We start from the raw sequence: 20,468 nt of genomic DNA, 5'->3' as shown, positions 1-20,468 counted from the left end.
TCAACCTTAACGACAGGGCTTTTTAGAGGTTTTTTTAATCGGGGGGGGGGGGGGTAAACAATGATATCCATTGGGGCTCTAAAGCATCACCGGGCTTTTAAATACTAATGGATATGGATATATGTCCTTTTAATCTTTCCGTGTGTTATGTTTAACTCATGTAAGATCAGACGTATAAGGTTGATAAAACACCATTTTTAGATGTAAACTTCATTGAAATTTGTGATAACGTGAACGCTATAAATATATGTTCCCCCGTGAAACAACAAAGAATTTGGTATTTTTAGGAAAGGGGAAATGTCCTTTCAAAATATTTTCCTTTTAATTTCAATGGATTTCTATTGTGGATAAAGTTTTACTATTATCATAGACTTCTTTCTCTATTAAATGCCGAAATAAATTGAGATTTTTATAAATTCATATAAATATTTACGTAAGTATGAAAAATCATTTACATATGTTAACTTCTGAAAATTGATTTGGGGATAGGCGGCAGAACAATATTTTTGTTCGCAGTTCTTTGAATATTCCTGCAACTTTCTATTTTAAAATAAATTCAGAAGAAAAAAAAAACAAATTGCCTTGAAGACCTATCCATTTGATGTTCATTAAATGTACGTAATTAAAAATTTGGGTTGTATGGGTCATTTAAAGTGAAGATTCCAAATTTAAGGCAAATCCTGCAATTATAAAAAAAAAGGGGGGGGGAACTTATTAGTAGATCATATCCAATATTTTTTTTTTATTTAAATCGACACATGTATTATTCAATACCGTGTATTATTCAATACAAGATGTTCCTTTGATATATAATATTTCAACTCGACAACGCTTATAAAACTTCATAAACGCATATTTTTTCTTATACGTGATTACAGGTATTAAATTTAACATGATCGTATTCAAAAAATGCACAGTGTCCAACTTCTGGGCCATTTCCTCCAAGAATTTTCTTACGTCATGCATGCTCTCAAAATCGTTGCGAAATATAATCAAAAGATTAAACAAGTCTAATTATTTTCCAGTTTATTTCTACTTATATTAAGTGCCAATGCCTTACTTTAGCGCATCATGTGCAGTTTTATTAGTTGCGTAGTAAAAATTATCTTCATTTCTTAAAAAGATTTATAACGTATATTTATCTGTATCATTCAATCAAATAGTGTGTAACAAGTAATTAATTTCAATACTTTTGTCAATCATTACATTTCAGATAAAGAAAATCATTATCAATAAGTGAAGTCAGTGCATTTTGTTCAAATTTTAACCAAAAATTCCATTCCAAAAATGCCCATTTCAAAACATTACTATAATAATTCACATAACTACCAAGTCTCGAGGATTGGGATGGGGTAGCATGAGGGGCGTATAGTGATTTACTTATAAGATAGAAAACGCAAAGTGTAAAATATGAATAAGGACATATTATACTTATTACTTACTTATATGTACTTCAGAACATATTATAATGATTTGTTAATTCTATAATCAATAACGTAAGACGTTATGGGGTGTGCGTTGGGGTGGGGTGGGGGGCATAAATCTAGTTGACTTCATTTTGTAATAACTTCATCTTTTTCCAGAAATCGTTCTGTGCACGTTCTTTTTAAATTGACTGATGTAATCTGATGGCTAGAATCTAACTGTACGTGAAAATTATAGTCCTCAATATTCCTGAACCTGATGTTTAAGATTTGAGTGGCAGATCTCACAAATTCAAATTCCAAATCATCAAACATTGAGCCCGAAGTTTATTGACGCAATATACAAACAAGAGGCCCGTGGGCCAAATCGCTTACCTGAGTTATTTGGTTAGTGAAAAGCAGAAATCAATTTAGCATTGAAAAGTTTAAATCTAAAAGACCAAAACCCAAATGGAGAGGGTAATGAGGTCTGAACAAATCTACACTAACTGAAAATATTTCCATATTTATATGACTAATCATGGCTTTAAAAGATTTCTTATAAATTTCTCTTATATATTTCATGTAAAACATTGATCTTTTATTGTGGCCCCGTCCTACCCCCAGGTGTCATCATTTGAAGAAGCTTGAATCTAAACTACCTGATGATGCTTAAATATTAATATGACCAATCATTCCTTTATTTCTTGTTCTTGAGGAGAAGATATTTAAGGATTTTTCCTGTATATTCCTATGTAAAACTTAGATCACTTAACATGGCCCCACCCTAGCCCCATGTGCCATGATTTGAACAATCTTGAATCTACACTACAATGTACCTGAGGATGCTTCCTTTTAAATATTACTAATTATGTCTTTGCTTTTCTTGACAAAAGAATTTAAAAAGATTTTTCCTATATATTCCTATGTTGAACTTTCATGACCCATTGTGGCCCCACCCTAGCCCCAGGTGTCATGATTTGAACAACTTGAATCTACACTATGTAATGAGGCTTTCACATATGTTTCATTTTTTTGGCCCAGTGGTTATTGAGAAGAAAAAAAATGAAATGATGCCATTAAATTTTCACTATTTCTTAATAATCTCCCCTGAAAGTGAGCGTGACACTTCCTGTGAGCAAAATTAAATCCCCTTCAACAAAGAATGCTTTGTGGAAAGTTTGGTTGAAAATAGCTCAATATTTCTCGATATGAATTCGAAAATGTCGATATAGCGACACATTAAGACGGACGACGGACACTCTTCGATCAGAAAAACTCACTTGAGTATTCGGCTCAGGTGAGCTTAAAAGTAAGGGGAAAATCTAAAAAGCTACAAATGGTACACTTAACTTTTTCCCAAAGAGTTAGAAGTTGACCACAATCCTACATGTATATATATGGAATGACAATTTGTTACCGTTTAACCCGTTACTCGGTCGGAACGATGTTAATCGGCCAGAAAATCTGTGATCGGTTTGTAAAAAAAAACAAAACAAAAAACAAGAGGCCCAAGGGCCTTAACGGTCACCTGAGTATAATATAACAATTAAGAGAATCCATAGAGTATAAAATGAAATGAAAGGTGAACCTTTGTTGCCCAAAAGCAAGAAAAAAATAGGGTGATCAAGATCAACAAAATAATTAGTCTAGTATTCATTAACAGTTCATAAATTAGGTTCTAATCTCTTCCCCATTTATCACTCTCACCATACAGTATATTAACAAACTATCAGTGCTTCTGTACTATTTTAATTCCTTGTTGAAATCTCTTACATAGGCCTCTCTTGGTCTTTGATGAACATTTAATAAGACAAGTTATTTTGTCTCAATTTTATTTATCTATTACTTATAAGTCTACCTGATCATTTTAACTATAAAAGTACTTTTTGTATTATACAATAAAAAAGCTTGCATAATTCTCTTATTCTATTAACCTTTCAAGTACATTATCTACAGTGATTAATTATCAAAAGTAAATGGCAAAGGGGAATAACTCCTCTCAGTTGAATACAAATTGATAGAGCCCTGACCAGGACCAGAACCCTTGATCAAATGGTCCAGATGTTAAAAAAATCTGGTAAAAATACCCTTCCTTATGAAAACTTTTACTCTTTTCGCCTCTGATATGCCCAAGTGCAAAGAAGATTTTTAAAGAAATAATGCATTTTTACTACAGATTCACCATATTCACTATATTATCAATAGAACCCCCTCCCCACCAAGAATCACCAGAGCCTCTCACCCTGGGACCAGAAGTTTGCTCATCGTTAGTAATCACTTTGTTTATCTGCTTAACACTAACAGACATGATTATTTAATAGAATTAATGCATTTTCACTATATTATCAAGAGCCCCTACCTTATACCAGCAGCTATAGGTCAGATAGCAATAGGTCACCTGAGTGACTAAAGTGACCTAAAAAAAAGGGGGGGGGGAATTTAAGCATTATTTCCTATATTCAATTAAAATTATTTAAATTTCTGAAATGTTAGCATGTTCACACATCTATTAAAGCTGACTCGGAGATAATTAAGGTTCTTCGAATTGACGTCGAGTGGTAATCGGCCAGTTTGTGAGATGTTAACTGTGAACTGATTATAATGTGTATCTTACCACTTCTATCATTTGCAGTTACCTATCAAATTATATTGTAAATTAAGCATTTAGCACCCACTGAGTTCTGATTATCCTTAAATCATTATTTTTTTGTCTGTTAAAATTGAAATAAAATATATACTAACACTTTTTTAGTCTTCTTGTTTATTTCAATAGAGTCTACAAGATAAAATAGAATTTTTGATAGAATTAACCGATATATCGGTCGGGAGTTCAACGTTAACCGATTCGTAATTCGGTATTCCATGATTGTAAAGTGTACTATGGAATATTGTACACCATACAATGGTGTACAATTGTCGACTTGTCAGATACTGTTGTTGTCTTGTCAGATAATTATGTCGACTTGTCAGATTTTTAGGTCACCTGAGTCACTCAGGTGACCTATTGCTATCTGTTTTCGTCCGTCGTCGTCCTTCGTCTGTCATGCGTCGTGTGTTAATAGCGATTCTCTGTAACCACTTAAACTTCTTTGCCACGCATGGTCACCGATTTTGATGAAACTTTGCCCATTATTACAACTTGACACCAGAAAAATTTGAAGAATCAAAGAGAGCTTTTTACAAATATGCGTTTGTTTGTTTGTTTGTTTAATGTCCCTTCGAGAATTTTTCACTCATGCAAATTTAGGCCTGTACTCGGCCTTACGGCCTTTGAGCAGTGATGGATCTTTTTTGTGTCAGCACCTACTGCGTCACGGAATCTCAGTTTAAATATGGTTTCATTCGGTCTCCACGTCCTGCAGTGGGAATCGAACCCGCGACGCAAGGACCTCTCCTTACTTCGCGACTCTAACCACTGCGACACGCAGGCGACTGAAACATACATAGTAATATATAGTTTTGGTAAAATTTTAATCATTTCACTATAGACATCATTTAAAAAACGGAAATTATTGATAAAAGATCCCCCGTAACAAGAGATTTTGGTGCTTTTTTTTCAGGCTAAAGTAATATAGATTTCTTATAGCTAATTTATAACAAAGTTTTCATTATTTCGCTATATACACACCATGACTGACCAACAATAAATATTTTATTCAAAAAATCACTTACCTACATACATTGTAGTATATTTTTACTATTTTACTAATTAACATTTTCAATAGCCAATGAGAATACGACTTACGTAAACAGGCAGGTGCCAAATAAAAGAAATATTTTATCTGTCGGGTACCACATAAATATCTGGCAGCCTCCAGATACGTTCAATTAATGTGGCTTACTTGGGGATATCTAGCGGCCGCCTGATAGAATTGGGTTATCAAAAACATGTACGTGCGCTTGACTAACCGTTACACAGACTCTTGGTTTTATTTCTAATCAAATGTCATGTAGTTAGGCATAGATTTTTCATTTACGGAAGCCAGTAGATGCCAGGTGAGAAAAAATATTTATCGGGGGGGGGGGGGCACCAGTTAATTATGTGGCAACCGCCAAATAAATATCTGGCGGGCCCAACACAAATAATTAGTGACCGCCAAATATAATGATTCAATCTAATGAAGCATAAAAAGGAAGAGTAACATAACCTAATAAAAAGATATTTTTATATTAAGTGTAGATATATAATCTTTGCAAATAAGGCATGAAACACCAGATTTGACTACAAACAGCTTCACTTAGGGAAAAAAAACTAAAATTTTCTTTAGCAATAACTACTCTTTGTCAACTTGAAAATACAAGCTCTGTCAATTAAATAATAATTACATTGAGGTAATATCAAGACACTTAAAAATCGATTTCCTGAAGAAATTGACTTGCGGTGATCTAATGCTGATCCCATTTCTACGAAAGCCCAGAAGGCTCATTCGAGATTCGAGTTTCGAAATACGAGATTCGAAATTCGAGTTTCGAGATTCAAGATCCAAATTAACCAATCAAAAGGCGGATTCAATAATTGATTACTTCCCTTTATTAAGTTTTTACTATCAAGAAATCACTGAATATATTTATAACAAATGGGTCATCTGCTTAAATAATAATTCAAGAAAAAATGTTATATGTATCAAAACAAAATAAAAATGAATTTTGGGTAACGTTTTTTAAAAAAAAAATAAAAGCTTATTTTCCTCATTAAACAAAAAATAGATACATCTATAGAATATTATATGGTCTTATAGTTGAATTGCGAAATTAGTAGGTCGATAAATTATTTAGTTAGCACATGGATGAGGGAGAAAATTATTATTTATAAGAAATACTAAGGACCGTCTTTTTTGCACAGTAATTTAATTAAGGATACATTTCATTACTCTTAAGGGTTCATTTGTGCAAGTAGACTGATCTACTATTTGATAATAAAATAAATTCCAGTCTGTATTGTACATGTATAATAATTTTTAATTAATTCAAGTATTCATAGCCTTAGACCAAGATAAGTAATTAAAAACTTATTTTTTTATGTATTGGGAAACATTGGTGTATATTCCCTTCTGCTAATGTGTAGGCTAATGTGAAGTCACAGATTTCACCTAAAGCGCATCATTGCCGATTTGCGGAAAGGCAAAGACGGAGTCGCCCCCTCTCAGTAGAGGAGGGGGGGGGGGGGCGGAGGACCACTTTCTGCGATCTTGGAGACATCTATCATTGTCATTTTTCAAGTGAATATAATTATAAATCACTTAAACATATTTTTATGATGCAGAAATTAAAATCTCCACTCTTAATAAAATTGAGAAATTTTAATATCCTTACACAGAACTTGGAAATTATGGAAACTTTTTTACTGAATAATCTAAATATAATTTTTAAATTGTTTTATGTTTGACTTCCTACTAACCCAAACATATTTCCTAATTTCTATTCCCTGTCTTAATCGTAGACTCCTGTTGCTATCATTTTTTAATAGTCTGATATATCGACTTCAAGGTAACATTTCAATTTTAGATTTAACCAGCTATGATCAACTTTACCCCATTTTTCAACCAAATACATGTATAAATAAATATTTTTTTACATCAAGAAAATGATGTATAGGCAACAGCCTTTTCGCCTATATGGAATATACACCATTGGGATAGCGAACGCGATTTTTCTTTATCAGTACTACGATGTCTTTAAGATTTCCTGTGTACAATAAACGGCATACATGAACTAAGTAATTTTAATACGTACTGCTTTAGGCTATACGATTTTTCAAAGTCCTAAAGGTGTATAGAGGGTCCATTGTTTTTTTAAAATAATTAATTTTTTATCATTATCAAATACTTTTATTTCTTTTTTTGTCTTTTTTCGGCCATTACATCATGTATTGAAACTTGTGTATTGATTGGTTATGTATCTTGCGAGACCCGAGCGGTTTATAATATATAATTATTTTACCCATGCATTGCAAGATTGACACTGAATGTTGATAACCGAACATTTGTCTACCGTTGTAATAAAATAAACAACATAGCCATAGGACCCTGGGCACGTGTCTCTACCTCCCCCCCCCTCCACACTCACACATTCCCCTTATATTTTTTACCGTTATGATATACTATAGAAAACATAGCAACTTTATGTTTGTGTCCATTCAAAAATAACGTCTAATAACCGTGATAACCCCCTGTTACTTTTTTGGAGGGGGGCTTTACAGTGATTTTTTAAAATTATTTCCTACGGGCCTGAACAAAGAGAAATCATTACTTTTATTAAGCATGTATATTTCAGCCATCCGTACTTAAGGGGCTGTCTCTTGGTTTCACAAACTTGGTCACTGGTCACTTTCTAATACCTTATCACAAACTACATGTATATCCACTTTGAAACCCGTATTACTATTTATTATTTAATAATCACTAGTCACTTCTTTTATTGCACACTAATAATTCTCATCGACTACAATACGCCCCCCCCCCTTTGCTCTTTGAATCCGATTAACAATATTTATTATTTTGACACCAAACCTGTAAACAAAGTAGATAATACGGTATATATATTCTTGATATAAATCTATTATAATATTTAAGAAGTTATAATAAATTTAAGCATATTTTGCAGACCAAAAACCCAATATTTTTTTCTAATTTCGTTCTGATATATATAACACTCTTTCTTGCATTGTAATATAATCAAATGACCTCTTCGGTTTGAATATATTCAATGATTTCTAGAAGGTCAAAACTTAGCAAAGGGGAGTAATTGAATCTTAAACCCCCTTTTGATTGGTTAGTTTGAATCTTGAATCTTGAATCTCGAAACTCGAATTTCGAATCTCGTATTTCGAAACTCGAATCTCGAATGAGCCTTCTGGGCTTTCGTACATTTCTGATGTTTTAGAAGTCCGTGTTTGCTCTGCTCCAAATCTGTATTAATCCAGTGGATTTTTAAACTTGAGAACTGTTCGTTATCATCATATTTCATTTCAAATAAAAAGTTTTTATGATGATAAATGTTCATGTAACAAGGTTATGCTATTTTTATGCCCCCGTATCGAAGATTCGGGGGTATATAGTTTTTGCCCTGTCTGTCTGTTTAGCTGTCTAATTGTCCGCATAAACTTTAACCTTGCCCATAACATTTGATTGATTGTAGCTCTGGCTTTCATATTTCATATGTGTATTCCTTCTGACAAGACCTTTCTTTGGGTCCCATCATATTTGACCTATTGACCTTGGAGTTTGACCCAGTTTTGCAAAATTTTGCCCAACACTAAAACTGACGATAACTTTTGAACAGTTAGTGATGGGGCTTTCATACTTCAGCTGTGTATTCCTTGTGACAAGACCTTTCTTCGGACACCAACAACTTTGACCCTTTAACCTTGACCTTGGAGTTTGACCTACATTTGAAAAAACTTTAACCTTGGCCATAACTTTTGAACAGTTGGAGCTAGGGCTTGATACTTCACATGTGTATTCCTTGTGACAAGACCTTCCTTTGGATATCATCATCATATTTGACCTTGACCTTAGAGTTTGAACTACTTTAATTTTGTAAAACGTTAACCTTGGCCATAACTTTGAAACAGTTAGTGCTAGGATTTTCATAGTTTACAAGTGTATTCCTGGTGACAAGAACTTCCCTTGGATACCAACATCAAATTTGACCTTTTGACCCACTTTTGCAAATTTTTATGAGACTTTAACCTGGCCATAACTTTTGAACAGTTGGTGCTTGGGTTTTTAAACTTCACTTTTTTATTCCTTGTGATAAGACCTTCCTTTAGATACCAGCAACTTTGACCCTTGACCCTTTGACCTTGGAGTTTGACCTACTTTTGACAAAACTTAAAACTTAACCATAACTTTTGAACAGTTGGAAGGGCTTTCATCCTTCACCTGAGTATTTATTGTGACAAGACTTTCCTTGGATACCAATATCTTTGACCCTTTGGTCTCGACCCTGGAGTTTGACCTACTTTTGAAAAACTTTAACATTGACCATAACTTTTAAACAGTTGGTGTTAGGCCATTCATAGTTCACATGTGCATTCCTTGTGACAAGATTCTTCCTTTAGATACCAACAAGTTTGATTCTTTGACCTTGACCTTGGAGTTTGACCTACTTTTGAAAAACTTTATTCTTGGCCATAACTTTTGAACAGTTGGTGTTAGGTCTTTCAACTTCACAAATGCATTCCTTGTGACAAGACCTTCCCTTAAATACCAACAACTCTGACCCTTTGGCCTTGAAGTTTGACCTACTTTTGAAAAACTTTAACCTTGGCCATAAATTTTTAACAATTGGTGTTATAGCTTTCATACTTCACATGTATATTCCTTGTGATAAGACCTTCCTTTGGATACCACAATTTTGGCATTGACCTTGAAGTTTGATCTACTTTTAAAATTTTTTAACTTTGGCCATAACATTTGTATGTATGGTTCTAGGACCTTTACATTTCACGATCATGTGTATCACTTGTGACAAGAACTTCCCTTGGGCACCATTTGACCTTGACCTTGTCGTTTTACTTACTTTAATTTTTTTTTTTACCTTCGCCATAACTTTCAAACGTTTTGTACTAGGACTTTCATATTTCACAGATATATTCCTCGAGACAAGACCTTTCTTTGCGTACCATCATTTTTGATTTCATGACCTGGAGTTTGACTTGCGTTCAAGAAACTTTAACCTTCGCCATAAGTTGCCATACGGGGGCATTAGTGTTTCACAAACACATCTTGTTTTTATTCAAATAAACATTATGAAATCACTAATTTTCGTGGGGGGTTTGATATTCGTTGTTTTCGAGATATGAAGAGACCAACGAATTCATATCCATGTCGAAATGTAAAAAAAAAAATCATATATATAACTACTCAACATTTCCTCCTCCACAAAATCAAATCCCCCCGAACCAATATTGTTTTCTTCAAACCTCGAAAATTGGACCATACGAAAATATGTGATTTTACGGTAGATGACCGAGTTTGAATTGTTAAGAAAAGGTCCCTGCAAAGTACTGTATAGGGAAAAGTTCAGTTTTAATTTTCGCCAAATTCTTGCTTTTTGAAGGCTATGATAAACACGTTGAAATCAAACTTAAATTTGCAATTGCACAAATTAACATGTCTTCAATTCGGTTATGGGAAAAAAAATTACCAAACTTCCATACCGAACCTCTTCAACGATTTGAAAACCCGTATAACGCGATGACAAATTTTTCTAAGGCATTTTTTCCCAGGGAAAAAAATTTCTGATCATTTCATTTCACGAATTTTGTGAAGGAAGCAGAAAAATGTTATAAAGGGATTTAGAGGAGAGGAAAAGCCTTTATTTGATGATTTTATTTAAGGAATGAATTTAATAGCTACCCAATTTATACGGTATAAAGTGGGTTGGGACAGTTTACGCTCTATAAACCGCGAAACTGTTCCAAACCACTTTATACCGTATACATTGGGTAGCCATTAATTTCATTCCTTATAATTTTAATTTTCATTCATTTAGTGTACGAAAAAGATTTGGAGGGGGCCTGGGCCCCCCTTTTACGTCCCAAAATATACATAAGATTTAATAATTCAATTTTTTGGGTGTGGCCGTGGGCCCCTTCCCCGACCCCAAACTGGTCGCCCCCCCCCCTTTCAAAATTCCTGGATCCGCCACTGAAAATGTAATTATTGTTGGACTATTTTCTGTTTACAATTTTTTAATAGATAAATCTTCCTCTTGTTGATTTCATTTAAAAAAAATTTTTTTTTAAATAAGCAGGAATTACAAACATACAGATGATGGGCAAACAAGCTTAAAAAAATCTATAGTTCGATAAATAAGAAAGCGACAACTTAAGTCTCATTTGTAACACAATATTTCAGTAAACATTAATGTATTCTTTATGTAAAATCTCCAAAATTTGCAAATCTCGCAAATGTTAAAATTATTTGCCTATGTTAAAGCATGCACACACCAGAGAGGGTAAAAATGACCATTTCTTGATACTTTAACACAATTCTTTCTACATAAGTGGATATTCAGTCCATTTTGGTGACAGTATATCTTCAAATTAGTATAAAGATATACATTTTTTGCTTAACAAAAAATGGAGAAATGACCACCTCTACCTTAAAAATACACTTTTATGAGGCAAAATTCGTAACTTACCATAGATTAATTTTTGCCAGGAGAATTTTTCCGCAGAAAAGTTTTGGTTGTCATAATTGCACACCTTTCTGTAATTTGAACTTTGCTCTAATTACTTAGTTTACAAATTGAATTTGATTTTTATACATTTGAAGCTGCACGCCTTGTTCTTCTATCTTTTTTGTTTTGAATACTTTTATAGTCGTTTGAAATAAATCCATGAAAGAACACATTTTGTATTAAAAAAATTCAAAATATACAAAATTTCCACTGCAATAAATGAATGCTGTTATATAATATTCATCATATGATTGAATAATTATAAAGCATTAATAATTGTTAAGGAGATGAAATACAATAATAACAGAATATATAATTCTTAAAAATCAGACGAGAACAAAATGTTATGTACATAATGCCCTAGTCCCCGAAACAGAAAGAAGCGTACATATGTGCAATCCAACAAGACATACTTGATCTTGGCAGTTCATCAACATAACCAAATACATTTATTTGATTTATTAATGCAATATATTATGCAGATGATTTGACCCACTTTGTTTTTTTTTCTCTATGAACGTCCCAGGTAAATAAAACTGAGATGTCTACAGTATCTCAATTTTATACATGTACATATATATTTTCACTCAATTGTTGTCGTATATTGTCAATTCTAGCTTTTGTTGCTGTCTGTATTCTGTGAAATGGTTCCTGTCTAAGCGACTCCTGATAAGATTGCAAAGCCCCTTGTAAGTCTCCCACAACTTGCTGACAGATTCCTAGTATCTGCCAGGACATGTCTCTTTGGAATAGTGATATATATCTTCCATCATCATAAAGAAGCAGTGTGCGGAGGTCTTGAAGTGATTGCAGATACCGAAATCTGTTACCAAGTCGGTAGTTCGATAAAACAGAGAGCATATGTACTATAACAAATGGTGAATAAAACGACCCTTTAAAACCACTACCACTCATTAATTTGTCCATTTGTTGTTCTAATGTTAACTCTTCAATGTAGCGTATCCTATGATAAAGTGTCAACTCAGCTACCCAGGCGAAGTTCATTTTTTTAGACAAAGATAAACTACTTACATCTTCACTGTATCTGTATCTGTCTACAATACCTTTATACAAAATATAGGGCTTTGATAGTCTTTGTTTTGTCAAGTTAGTTATGTTAAGTGCTTTATAATATCTCCCTGTCCTATAGTAATACAAAGCTAAGTAAAGAGAATGTGAAATACTTCCTATCCGTGACGACAATTTCAACATGTTACAAAGCATTTTATCCAAATATTTAACGTATTTGTTTTTCAAATAAAAAGAACTATATGCAGCCGTGAAGGCAGTGTTAACAAGATAATTAGCTTTGCAGTACTGTAATGTCAAAGACATGTATGGAGATATTATCGAGTGTTGTAACATGTCTACAGATTTTAAATACGTAAAGGAATATCCCTCCTTAATAACCAATTTATCCAATATTTCATTCATGATACTTTTATCTATATCTACAATGTCTTGAATATGTCCTCTATTAGAGGGGATCACTAATGACGGACGGCTGAGGGCTGGCACAAGGATTGACCTGAGTGTTGGGCTATGTAGGAGACAGGCCACGCCTATTCTGTAATACTGATTTAGTTGTTCTAACAGGGATTCGCGTGCTACTCCGACAATCTTGTATGAAAACATATTGTTCTGTGGAATAAAAAAATTGGCAAATTTACAACGATACACACAGAGAATGAGATATTTAAAACACATCCAAAAGCATTCCAGTAGATTGTTAGGACGCCAGTTCAAATGTCCAACTTGTATTAACCAGAACATTGTAGTCTTCATGAAGTAAGAACAGAGCAATGGTTCCTCTACATTGTTATTGATTACTTCTTTGAGAAATATTTTGAGAAGTCCATAACATAAAAATTGAGTATGATTCATGTTAAACACTAGTTTTTGTTCGGCAAGAGAAAAGGACAATCTCCACTCTAAATCATTTTCACTAGAATTACATTTACTACCAATAGGCACACAGTGAATATCGTTATTTAAAATATCTTTAAGCACAGCTGCTGGAGGCCACATTTGTTTAACGCATCTTTTAATCCAGTGTTCTGTAATACTTGGCCAATATTTGCTGGCAAAACAAAACACTCTATCAACTTCAGTATCTCCAATGTAATACCTAGAACAAGGACCATGTTCAGTAACATTTTCGAAACGTATTTCATCAGCGAATACCTGTCTCCATAAAAAACTTGATATATAAATTCTGTCATTGAAAGGAATGATTGCTGTTGTAAAATATTTACCCCTTGGCACTGTTAGAAGCTGTAGTCTAACAAAGCCAGGTGGTGTATTAGTGTCCTCCATGAGAATAATATCACAAAGTGATGAATTGTAAGCCCTTGACTGAGAGATGTCTTTTATCACTTTCCATCCACAACACCACATCATGTAATCCTGGTCAGATGTATCAAACCTGAATCCCTCCCTCTGACTACCGCTGAGAATGCTTCTTCCTATACATTCGTGCTTATAAGTATGTCTATTTTGATCTAGTATGTATAACATGTCCCAGACATTCCTTCTAATAGTCACTTCTGTTGGTGTCCCTATCTTACGACATAGACCAATATACAGGATCTCAGATAGACGAGGAATGTGGTCCATCCTGGAAATTGTGTAGAAAAATTAATGACTGTTCATTCAGTCAAAACGAAAATATATAGAACAGTCGGTTATTCTTTTTAAAATTTGAAAATCTTGTTTTGTCTGAAAATAAAAAAATACACGGAGTTCTTCAAAAGTTCTACACCAAAAGTAAGTTAATAAAATAAGCTGTATTGTTTTCTTTATATTTCTTACTGATTCAGAAGGAAATTAAGTTTTTTTTATGAATGTTTAATTAACAGAAATTTAATAAATAATTTAGATTTATATTTTAAAGATTTAGAAAATTGTAATGATATAAGGTATAAGAAAAAAATTCTTAGAATAGATAATAGAATCTTTTATTGTTTTTTTTAAATGTCGTTAAACTTTTTTATTACAATGATCTTCGGCAACATATACATAATCGATATTATTATATCTCATTATAATTATTCTATACAATGCATTATCTGATTGGTTCTAGATTATCACGTGACAGCTCCGTAAAACTTCATATTTCCCTGTCATCAGCATGCTTTTCATCATATTCCACCTCTTCGGAAAACCAGTGCATTTTTCCCGCAAATGTTACCGTTCATTGAACGAAAACTCCTGAGAGTACTTGACGTCACAATAGCCTGGCTCACGTCACAAAATTGCTGATTGTTTCATTGGAGTGTGTTGTGTCAAAGGGTTTCAGTAACTTTACGTGAAAAATGAAGGTGAATTTGAGAGTGGTGCCGAATTTGAAAGTTTATGTTTATTTAAAAATTTTTCCTTGTTTCGGTATAATAAACAATTCATTGCATGAATGTGTTGCCGTTCAGGAGTTTTCTCCCTTATGCAACTTGTGGGTCTCCCAATTCTGTATATTGGACAAAATAACTCTAAGTCAGGATTAAAATGTAAAAAAAAAATTATTATTGCTTGTTGTATTTAATTTGCACAATCTCTTTGAATGATCATCCCTATTTCTTGCTCCCGTAGAAATATTTCTATCCTAAATAGATATGGGAATAAAATATTCTCAAATGGGAGAATTAAGTTTTAGGGAATTATAAATAAATTTACAAAAGTATAAAAGTATTTCCCAAAATACTTGGAGTTCCTTGCAATATCGTATCAAAGTCAAATATAGTGCCCTATTCACACGGAGAGTTTAATTCGTAGTAAATTAATGCGAAGTAAAATGATGCGAATTAAACTAATGCGAATTAAATTGCGTTCACACGACAACTAATGCGAAGTAAACTAATGCGAATTATAATTTTATTTCTACTTGTGTAACAAGGCTATTCAGTGAGACTATTATGACGTCATTTACAAATCACGTCATATTGTGCAGAGCAGATGTGTACACATTTGACAAAATGTCATAGTGTCTGTGCACATTTTAGTGATTTACATAATTTTCCTTTGTTTTCCACTCAAAAATAGCACAAGTACCTATATTTGACCATCGACATGTGGTCAGTGACTAAATTCTGCCCTTACGCATGCGTCAAAATTTAATTCGAATTAGCTTCGCTTAGCGTTCACACGGAGCTAATGCGAAATATTTTAATGCGCAGTAAACTAATTCGATTTAAACTAATTCGCATTAAATTCTCCGTGTGAACGCGGATCAAATTTAATTCGCAGTAACTTACGTTTAATTCGAATTAAACTCTCCGTGTGAACAGGGCATAGTTGTGGGAGAGTTATTTCACCTCCCACTAATTTTCTCCCACAGAACAATTCACTATAATTATTATCGACTTTCACTCCCAGACATTCTGGCGATGTGAGTTGTAAAAGTCAACTGACAAACTGACTGGTCGATCGATTTGCGCTCGCTTATATTGACATCGGGCTCGATTGTCGTGACGTCACGACAAAGTGAAAATAGGGTCTGTACGTCTCGTCACGTGACTAGCGAGATTTTTTGATAATATTAACTTCCGGGTACCTCACACATGGAGATGTGTATTGGATTACACATGTTTATGGTTTACACAAAGCGTACAAGGAAAGATTAAGCAGTTGTACAAAGCCGAAGGGATCTCCGACGTACGATGGATGAATTGAGTGTCATTAAAGCTTGGATGCGAGCATCCAGGAGGAGAATTTCGATCGAAGTACAGGTAAACAAGTCGGAGAATGTCACCTGTTTCTTGTGTATTCTTGGGGGAAATCGAAGTGTCTTGTATTATACCTGAATGGAATAGTTTTGTAATCATCATTCCAATTAATTTATTAACAGATTTTTCTTGAATTCGAGAACAATGATGTCTATACCAGCTGATAAAAGAGGAATAGTGTAAGTGCCCGATGGGTACGAACGTCATCTTGTGACTGCATCACCTTTGTTTGGGTAAATAATTTGTTCAGAATACGATTCATTTATCAACAGAATTTTAGCAGTTGCGTGCCAGTGAGTCTAGTCTTAAGTATTCAATGTTTGAAAGAACATATTTCCCAAGGATAGATTTTCTTTATATATTCTGCCAATTCTCTCTGTATTTATCATTGAACAAAATTCACATGACTGCAATAATATGACCATATTCTTCAGTTTAGAGAGCATGTTATAGAGGAATTTTAGGTTAAAGTTTCAGTCTGTTAAGGTTTCAGTCTGTTTCAGTGTTTGAAATATTCTTTCATCTTACACAAATGTATACATTAAGATTCATTTTATAGCTAAAGTACAAGAGAACTGCAGCACCGAAGACTACATGTACATCGATTTGAATAATCTGTATCCTCAAAAGGCAACTCAAATACAGGTATGAATAATGTCACAAAATAAGTTCTTGGACTTACATTTACTCTGATAATACACATAAAGCATATTAAAAATAGTAAAGAATTATAGGTACATCAGGTGACAACTCAATCAAGTATGGAATATTATTAACGCTGAGTTTCCAATTGTGAAAAGGGTATTCAATATATTCAATATAAGTTGTCAATCATTTATAAAGGATTTGTCCAGTGGTGCTTAACTTTTCTCCCACAGGTTTTTACACATTCACCCATCATTCATCTAAACTGTATTCAGGCATTTCGGGACTTTTTTATTGAGAGATTTAAGATTTTTGAAGTCCTTTATGATTTGGACACTTTTTCTTGATCCAGTAGATGCTTTTTTTTCTTAATTAACATGACACTGACAAATATTGTACCCCCATAACTTGAATGAATTGTCATTTCTTGTGAGAGTGATATAGTTGTAATTAATATAGATCTATGCTGAGAAGAAAGAAATCTATGAAACCAAGCAGTTTTGTGTACTTGTTTGTACTTGTTTTTTTTTTTATACCTTGTATTTTTCTAAAAAAAAAAGCACAGTAGCATAGTGGTTTTCTAGTGAGAAACCAAGGATTGATCAATGATGGGTCTAATTAATATTCACAAATGTCACATATGCATATAACCAACGTGTCAGCGATGTATATGATATATCTCTCAAGAAACATCAAAGTGTAAAAAAAAAAAAAAATAAATAAAAAAAAAAAAAAAAAAAAAAAACCACCATTGGACAAATTTTTCTATGCATCTGAATCATTTATAACACTAAATTGTATTTAAAAATTAGGCTAACAATAATGTCAAAGAACAATATAGTCTTTAACACATAAGTACAATTTTGCATTCATTCGTCTATTCACTCTACTGCATTAAATGAGGTTCATTTGCATATAAATGTTGTTAACATTGTTTTACTGTCTTTAATAACTTGTAATACTAAATTTTATAACTTCACAAATTCGTTCATTTTAGAAAATGCATATAATTTGGAAAAGAGACCACCAATCCACTGGGGTTCATCGCATGAAAGCAATGGTATAACAGAATATTGTAAAGCTGGACGAGTTATAGTGAAACAGGTGGGCAAGTATTGGTACTTTGTTCTTGGAATTTTTCGCCCCAGTTAAGTTTTATTTTTCTCATTCGGCCCTCATTACAAGTAGGTGAATTTAAAGCGGGGCAAATTCAAAGAAGGCAGCATATATCTTTTAAACACAAATGTGCTTCGTCAAATTTTAAAAGGGCAAAATTGTTTTCAAGAGTGAAAGAGTGAATATATTAAAAATTAAAATCGGGTGAAAATACCCAATAATACAGGTTATATGTATTTATGTATTAACACAGTATATTCTTTATAATGAAAATAATTTGTTCTGTAAAAGGAAAAATTTTGTTCTGATTTGTATTTAATAAAAAAATAAATGCCAGATTTAAAGCATATTTTGCAGGCACCTAAATTACCATCAGTTCTGTGTCAAGCTGTGCAAAAATTCTATGTCATATTACAGAATCTTTTCTTAAATACAGGTTTATGTCTGCTCATCTGGCAATCCTAGGACATCACTGGATGGTTTTGTTTAAGAAGATTACAGAGTTAACACACACTTCCAGCATGAAGACCAGCCAGTTGCCTCACCTGTCTTGACATTGTTAAAGGTAAGTGACCCTTTCAGAAAAGGATCTGACAATGCAAAGGCTTGCTCATCAATTAAAGATTTCCATTTACCAATAGCTAATTAATTTGAATTTCAGTAGCTTAAAAATTTAATGATATGAATTAAAAAATATATTTTAATCAAAATTATTTTTATTTCAGTACTTTGAGACAGTGAAAAGACATGACTCTAAATTACTGCATCAGAGATCTATCCAGGTTATAAATCTGAGGAAAACAATTAAGCATCATTTGGAGCTACGAGTTGTCTGCATGTGTAACGAACAAAGGACAGTGACCAGTTGTACCTATGATATCAGACGGGGCATCCTTAAAAACTTCAGTCGCACTCGTCAGTTAGAATAGAAAACTTCATAATTTTATAACTTTTGTATCAATCCTTTTGCACTACATATGACTTTGAATTTCAGTAGCCTTTACATGTAGCATCCTCCAAGCATTTCATGAAGTACCAATTTGCAGGTGTAAAATGTTTGTCCCAAATGAAACAAAAAAAAAATAAATTCTCTGGCAGTTAGCAGTGTCATGAGCAGTTGATTGATGTCACAGTTCCACCGGCATAGTATTTGTAGTTGAATGGTGCCATTTTTAAGAAAACTTTTCACAAAAACCTGGAAAACATCAGATGGAAAGGAGCATCCACAAGAAAAACAGTGAACACTTTCTTGAATATTAACGATGATATGTCATGCCCCATTTACATCCTTTATATAAACTAATTAACCAAATCATAGAGAATTATATACAAATTTGTCCTTTTGTGTATTTATAGTGTATTAAATTGATTTTACTGATTGATAAATATTTATGTTTTTCGCAGTCATTAATATTTACAAATAGAAGTACATATAACAAAAATATTACATGTTTATTAGGATAACATGAAATTGTTATTCATCAAAAACCATCGCTGACCGAGGCGAACAATGGTTTTCAAGGGGTAACAATTTCACATTACCCAAAATAAACAAGTAATATTTTTCTTGTTTTAGAATGCATTTGAAAGAAAACATCAAGGTGAAACGAATGCGCAAACATTCTGCACAGCCAACAATCTTTATTACTATATATTTACATTTCCAATGTCTTTGTCCGAGATAAAATTTCAAATAGTAAAAATACTTTATTTCTACATCAATCTACTGGTTCATCGATAGGCGTGGTGAAAAAAATATCACGTGCGGGGCGGGACAAATAGAGACAGAAACGAAACTTTTAGCACGTGAATTTGCAGGATCAAGAGCATGTATATGTAAGGAATAACTGTCAGATTTTTTGGTTTCATGACGATGATCAATCGATTGGCTTGCGTGATAATTTTATGCATAAACGTCTTCGGCGTATATGCAAATTATCACGCAAGCCACTTGATTGATCACATCATGAAACCAAAAAATTAGACAGTTATTCCTTAAATATTCTGTTACCCGTAGTCATGCATTCATTTGCAGATACATGGATAACACATTCACTCAAAGCACTGTCCCTTTTTCAGTACCTTGTGCAGCCCTGTAATATATAATGACATATGGAGAAAAATTCCTATTTCAAGAAAAAATATCTGTCATAATTGTAGGAGTATTGGAAAGGGGGGAGGGCGTCATGAAGCTTGGCAGTTAATATGTGTACATGAAAAAAATACCTTCTTCTTTGTAGAATAAAAAATGATTGTTTTTTTTTAGTGTGTGTGACTATTTTTATTTCTGGATAGACCATGTAGACAGGGTAGACTACAGAATGAGCTGTCCATTTTTATTCACTGTAGTAATTAAGTTTAAAAAAAATAGAATGTTTTCTCTACAAGGATCATG

The 20,468-nt window shown here is 33.1% G+C and overlaps 1 protein-coding gene and 1 long non-coding RNA gene across 2 annotated transcripts; one reads left to right on the top strand and one right to left on the bottom strand.

Annotated features, from left to right (window-relative positions):
- Positions 1 to 12,155: 12,155 nt before the first annotated feature.
- On the bottom strand, positions 12,156 to 14,210 carry LOC133174612 (uncharacterized). The gene has a single exon (XM_061309712.1). It carries the CDS (start codon positions 14,208 to 14,210, stop codon positions 12,156 to 12,158), a length of 2,055 nt encoding a protein of 684 aa, XP_061165696.1.
- A 2,258-nt stretch (positions 14,211 to 16,468) lies between these two features.
- Positions 16,469 to 17,995, top strand: LOC133174641 (uncharacterized). The gene is made up of 3 exons (XR_009719152.1): positions 16,469 to 16,545; positions 16,872 to 16,957; positions 17,955 to 17,995. It is a non-coding gene; the product is annotated as an uncharacterized LOC133174641 (long non-coding RNA).
- The last annotated feature ends 2,473 nt before the right edge of the window (positions 17,996 to 20,468 follow it).

This window comes from Saccostrea echinata, unplaced genomic scaffold, assembly GCF_033153115.1.
Source record: "Saccostrea echinata isolate AGI-Se365-2 ecotype Australia unplaced genomic scaffold, CSIRO_AGI_Sech_v1 ptg000058l, whole genome shotgun sequence".
Taxonomy (NCBI): Eukaryota; Metazoa; Mollusca; class Bivalvia; order Ostreida; family Ostreidae; genus Saccostrea; species Saccostrea echinata.
This window is presented reverse-complemented; position numbering and strand designations above follow the sequence as displayed.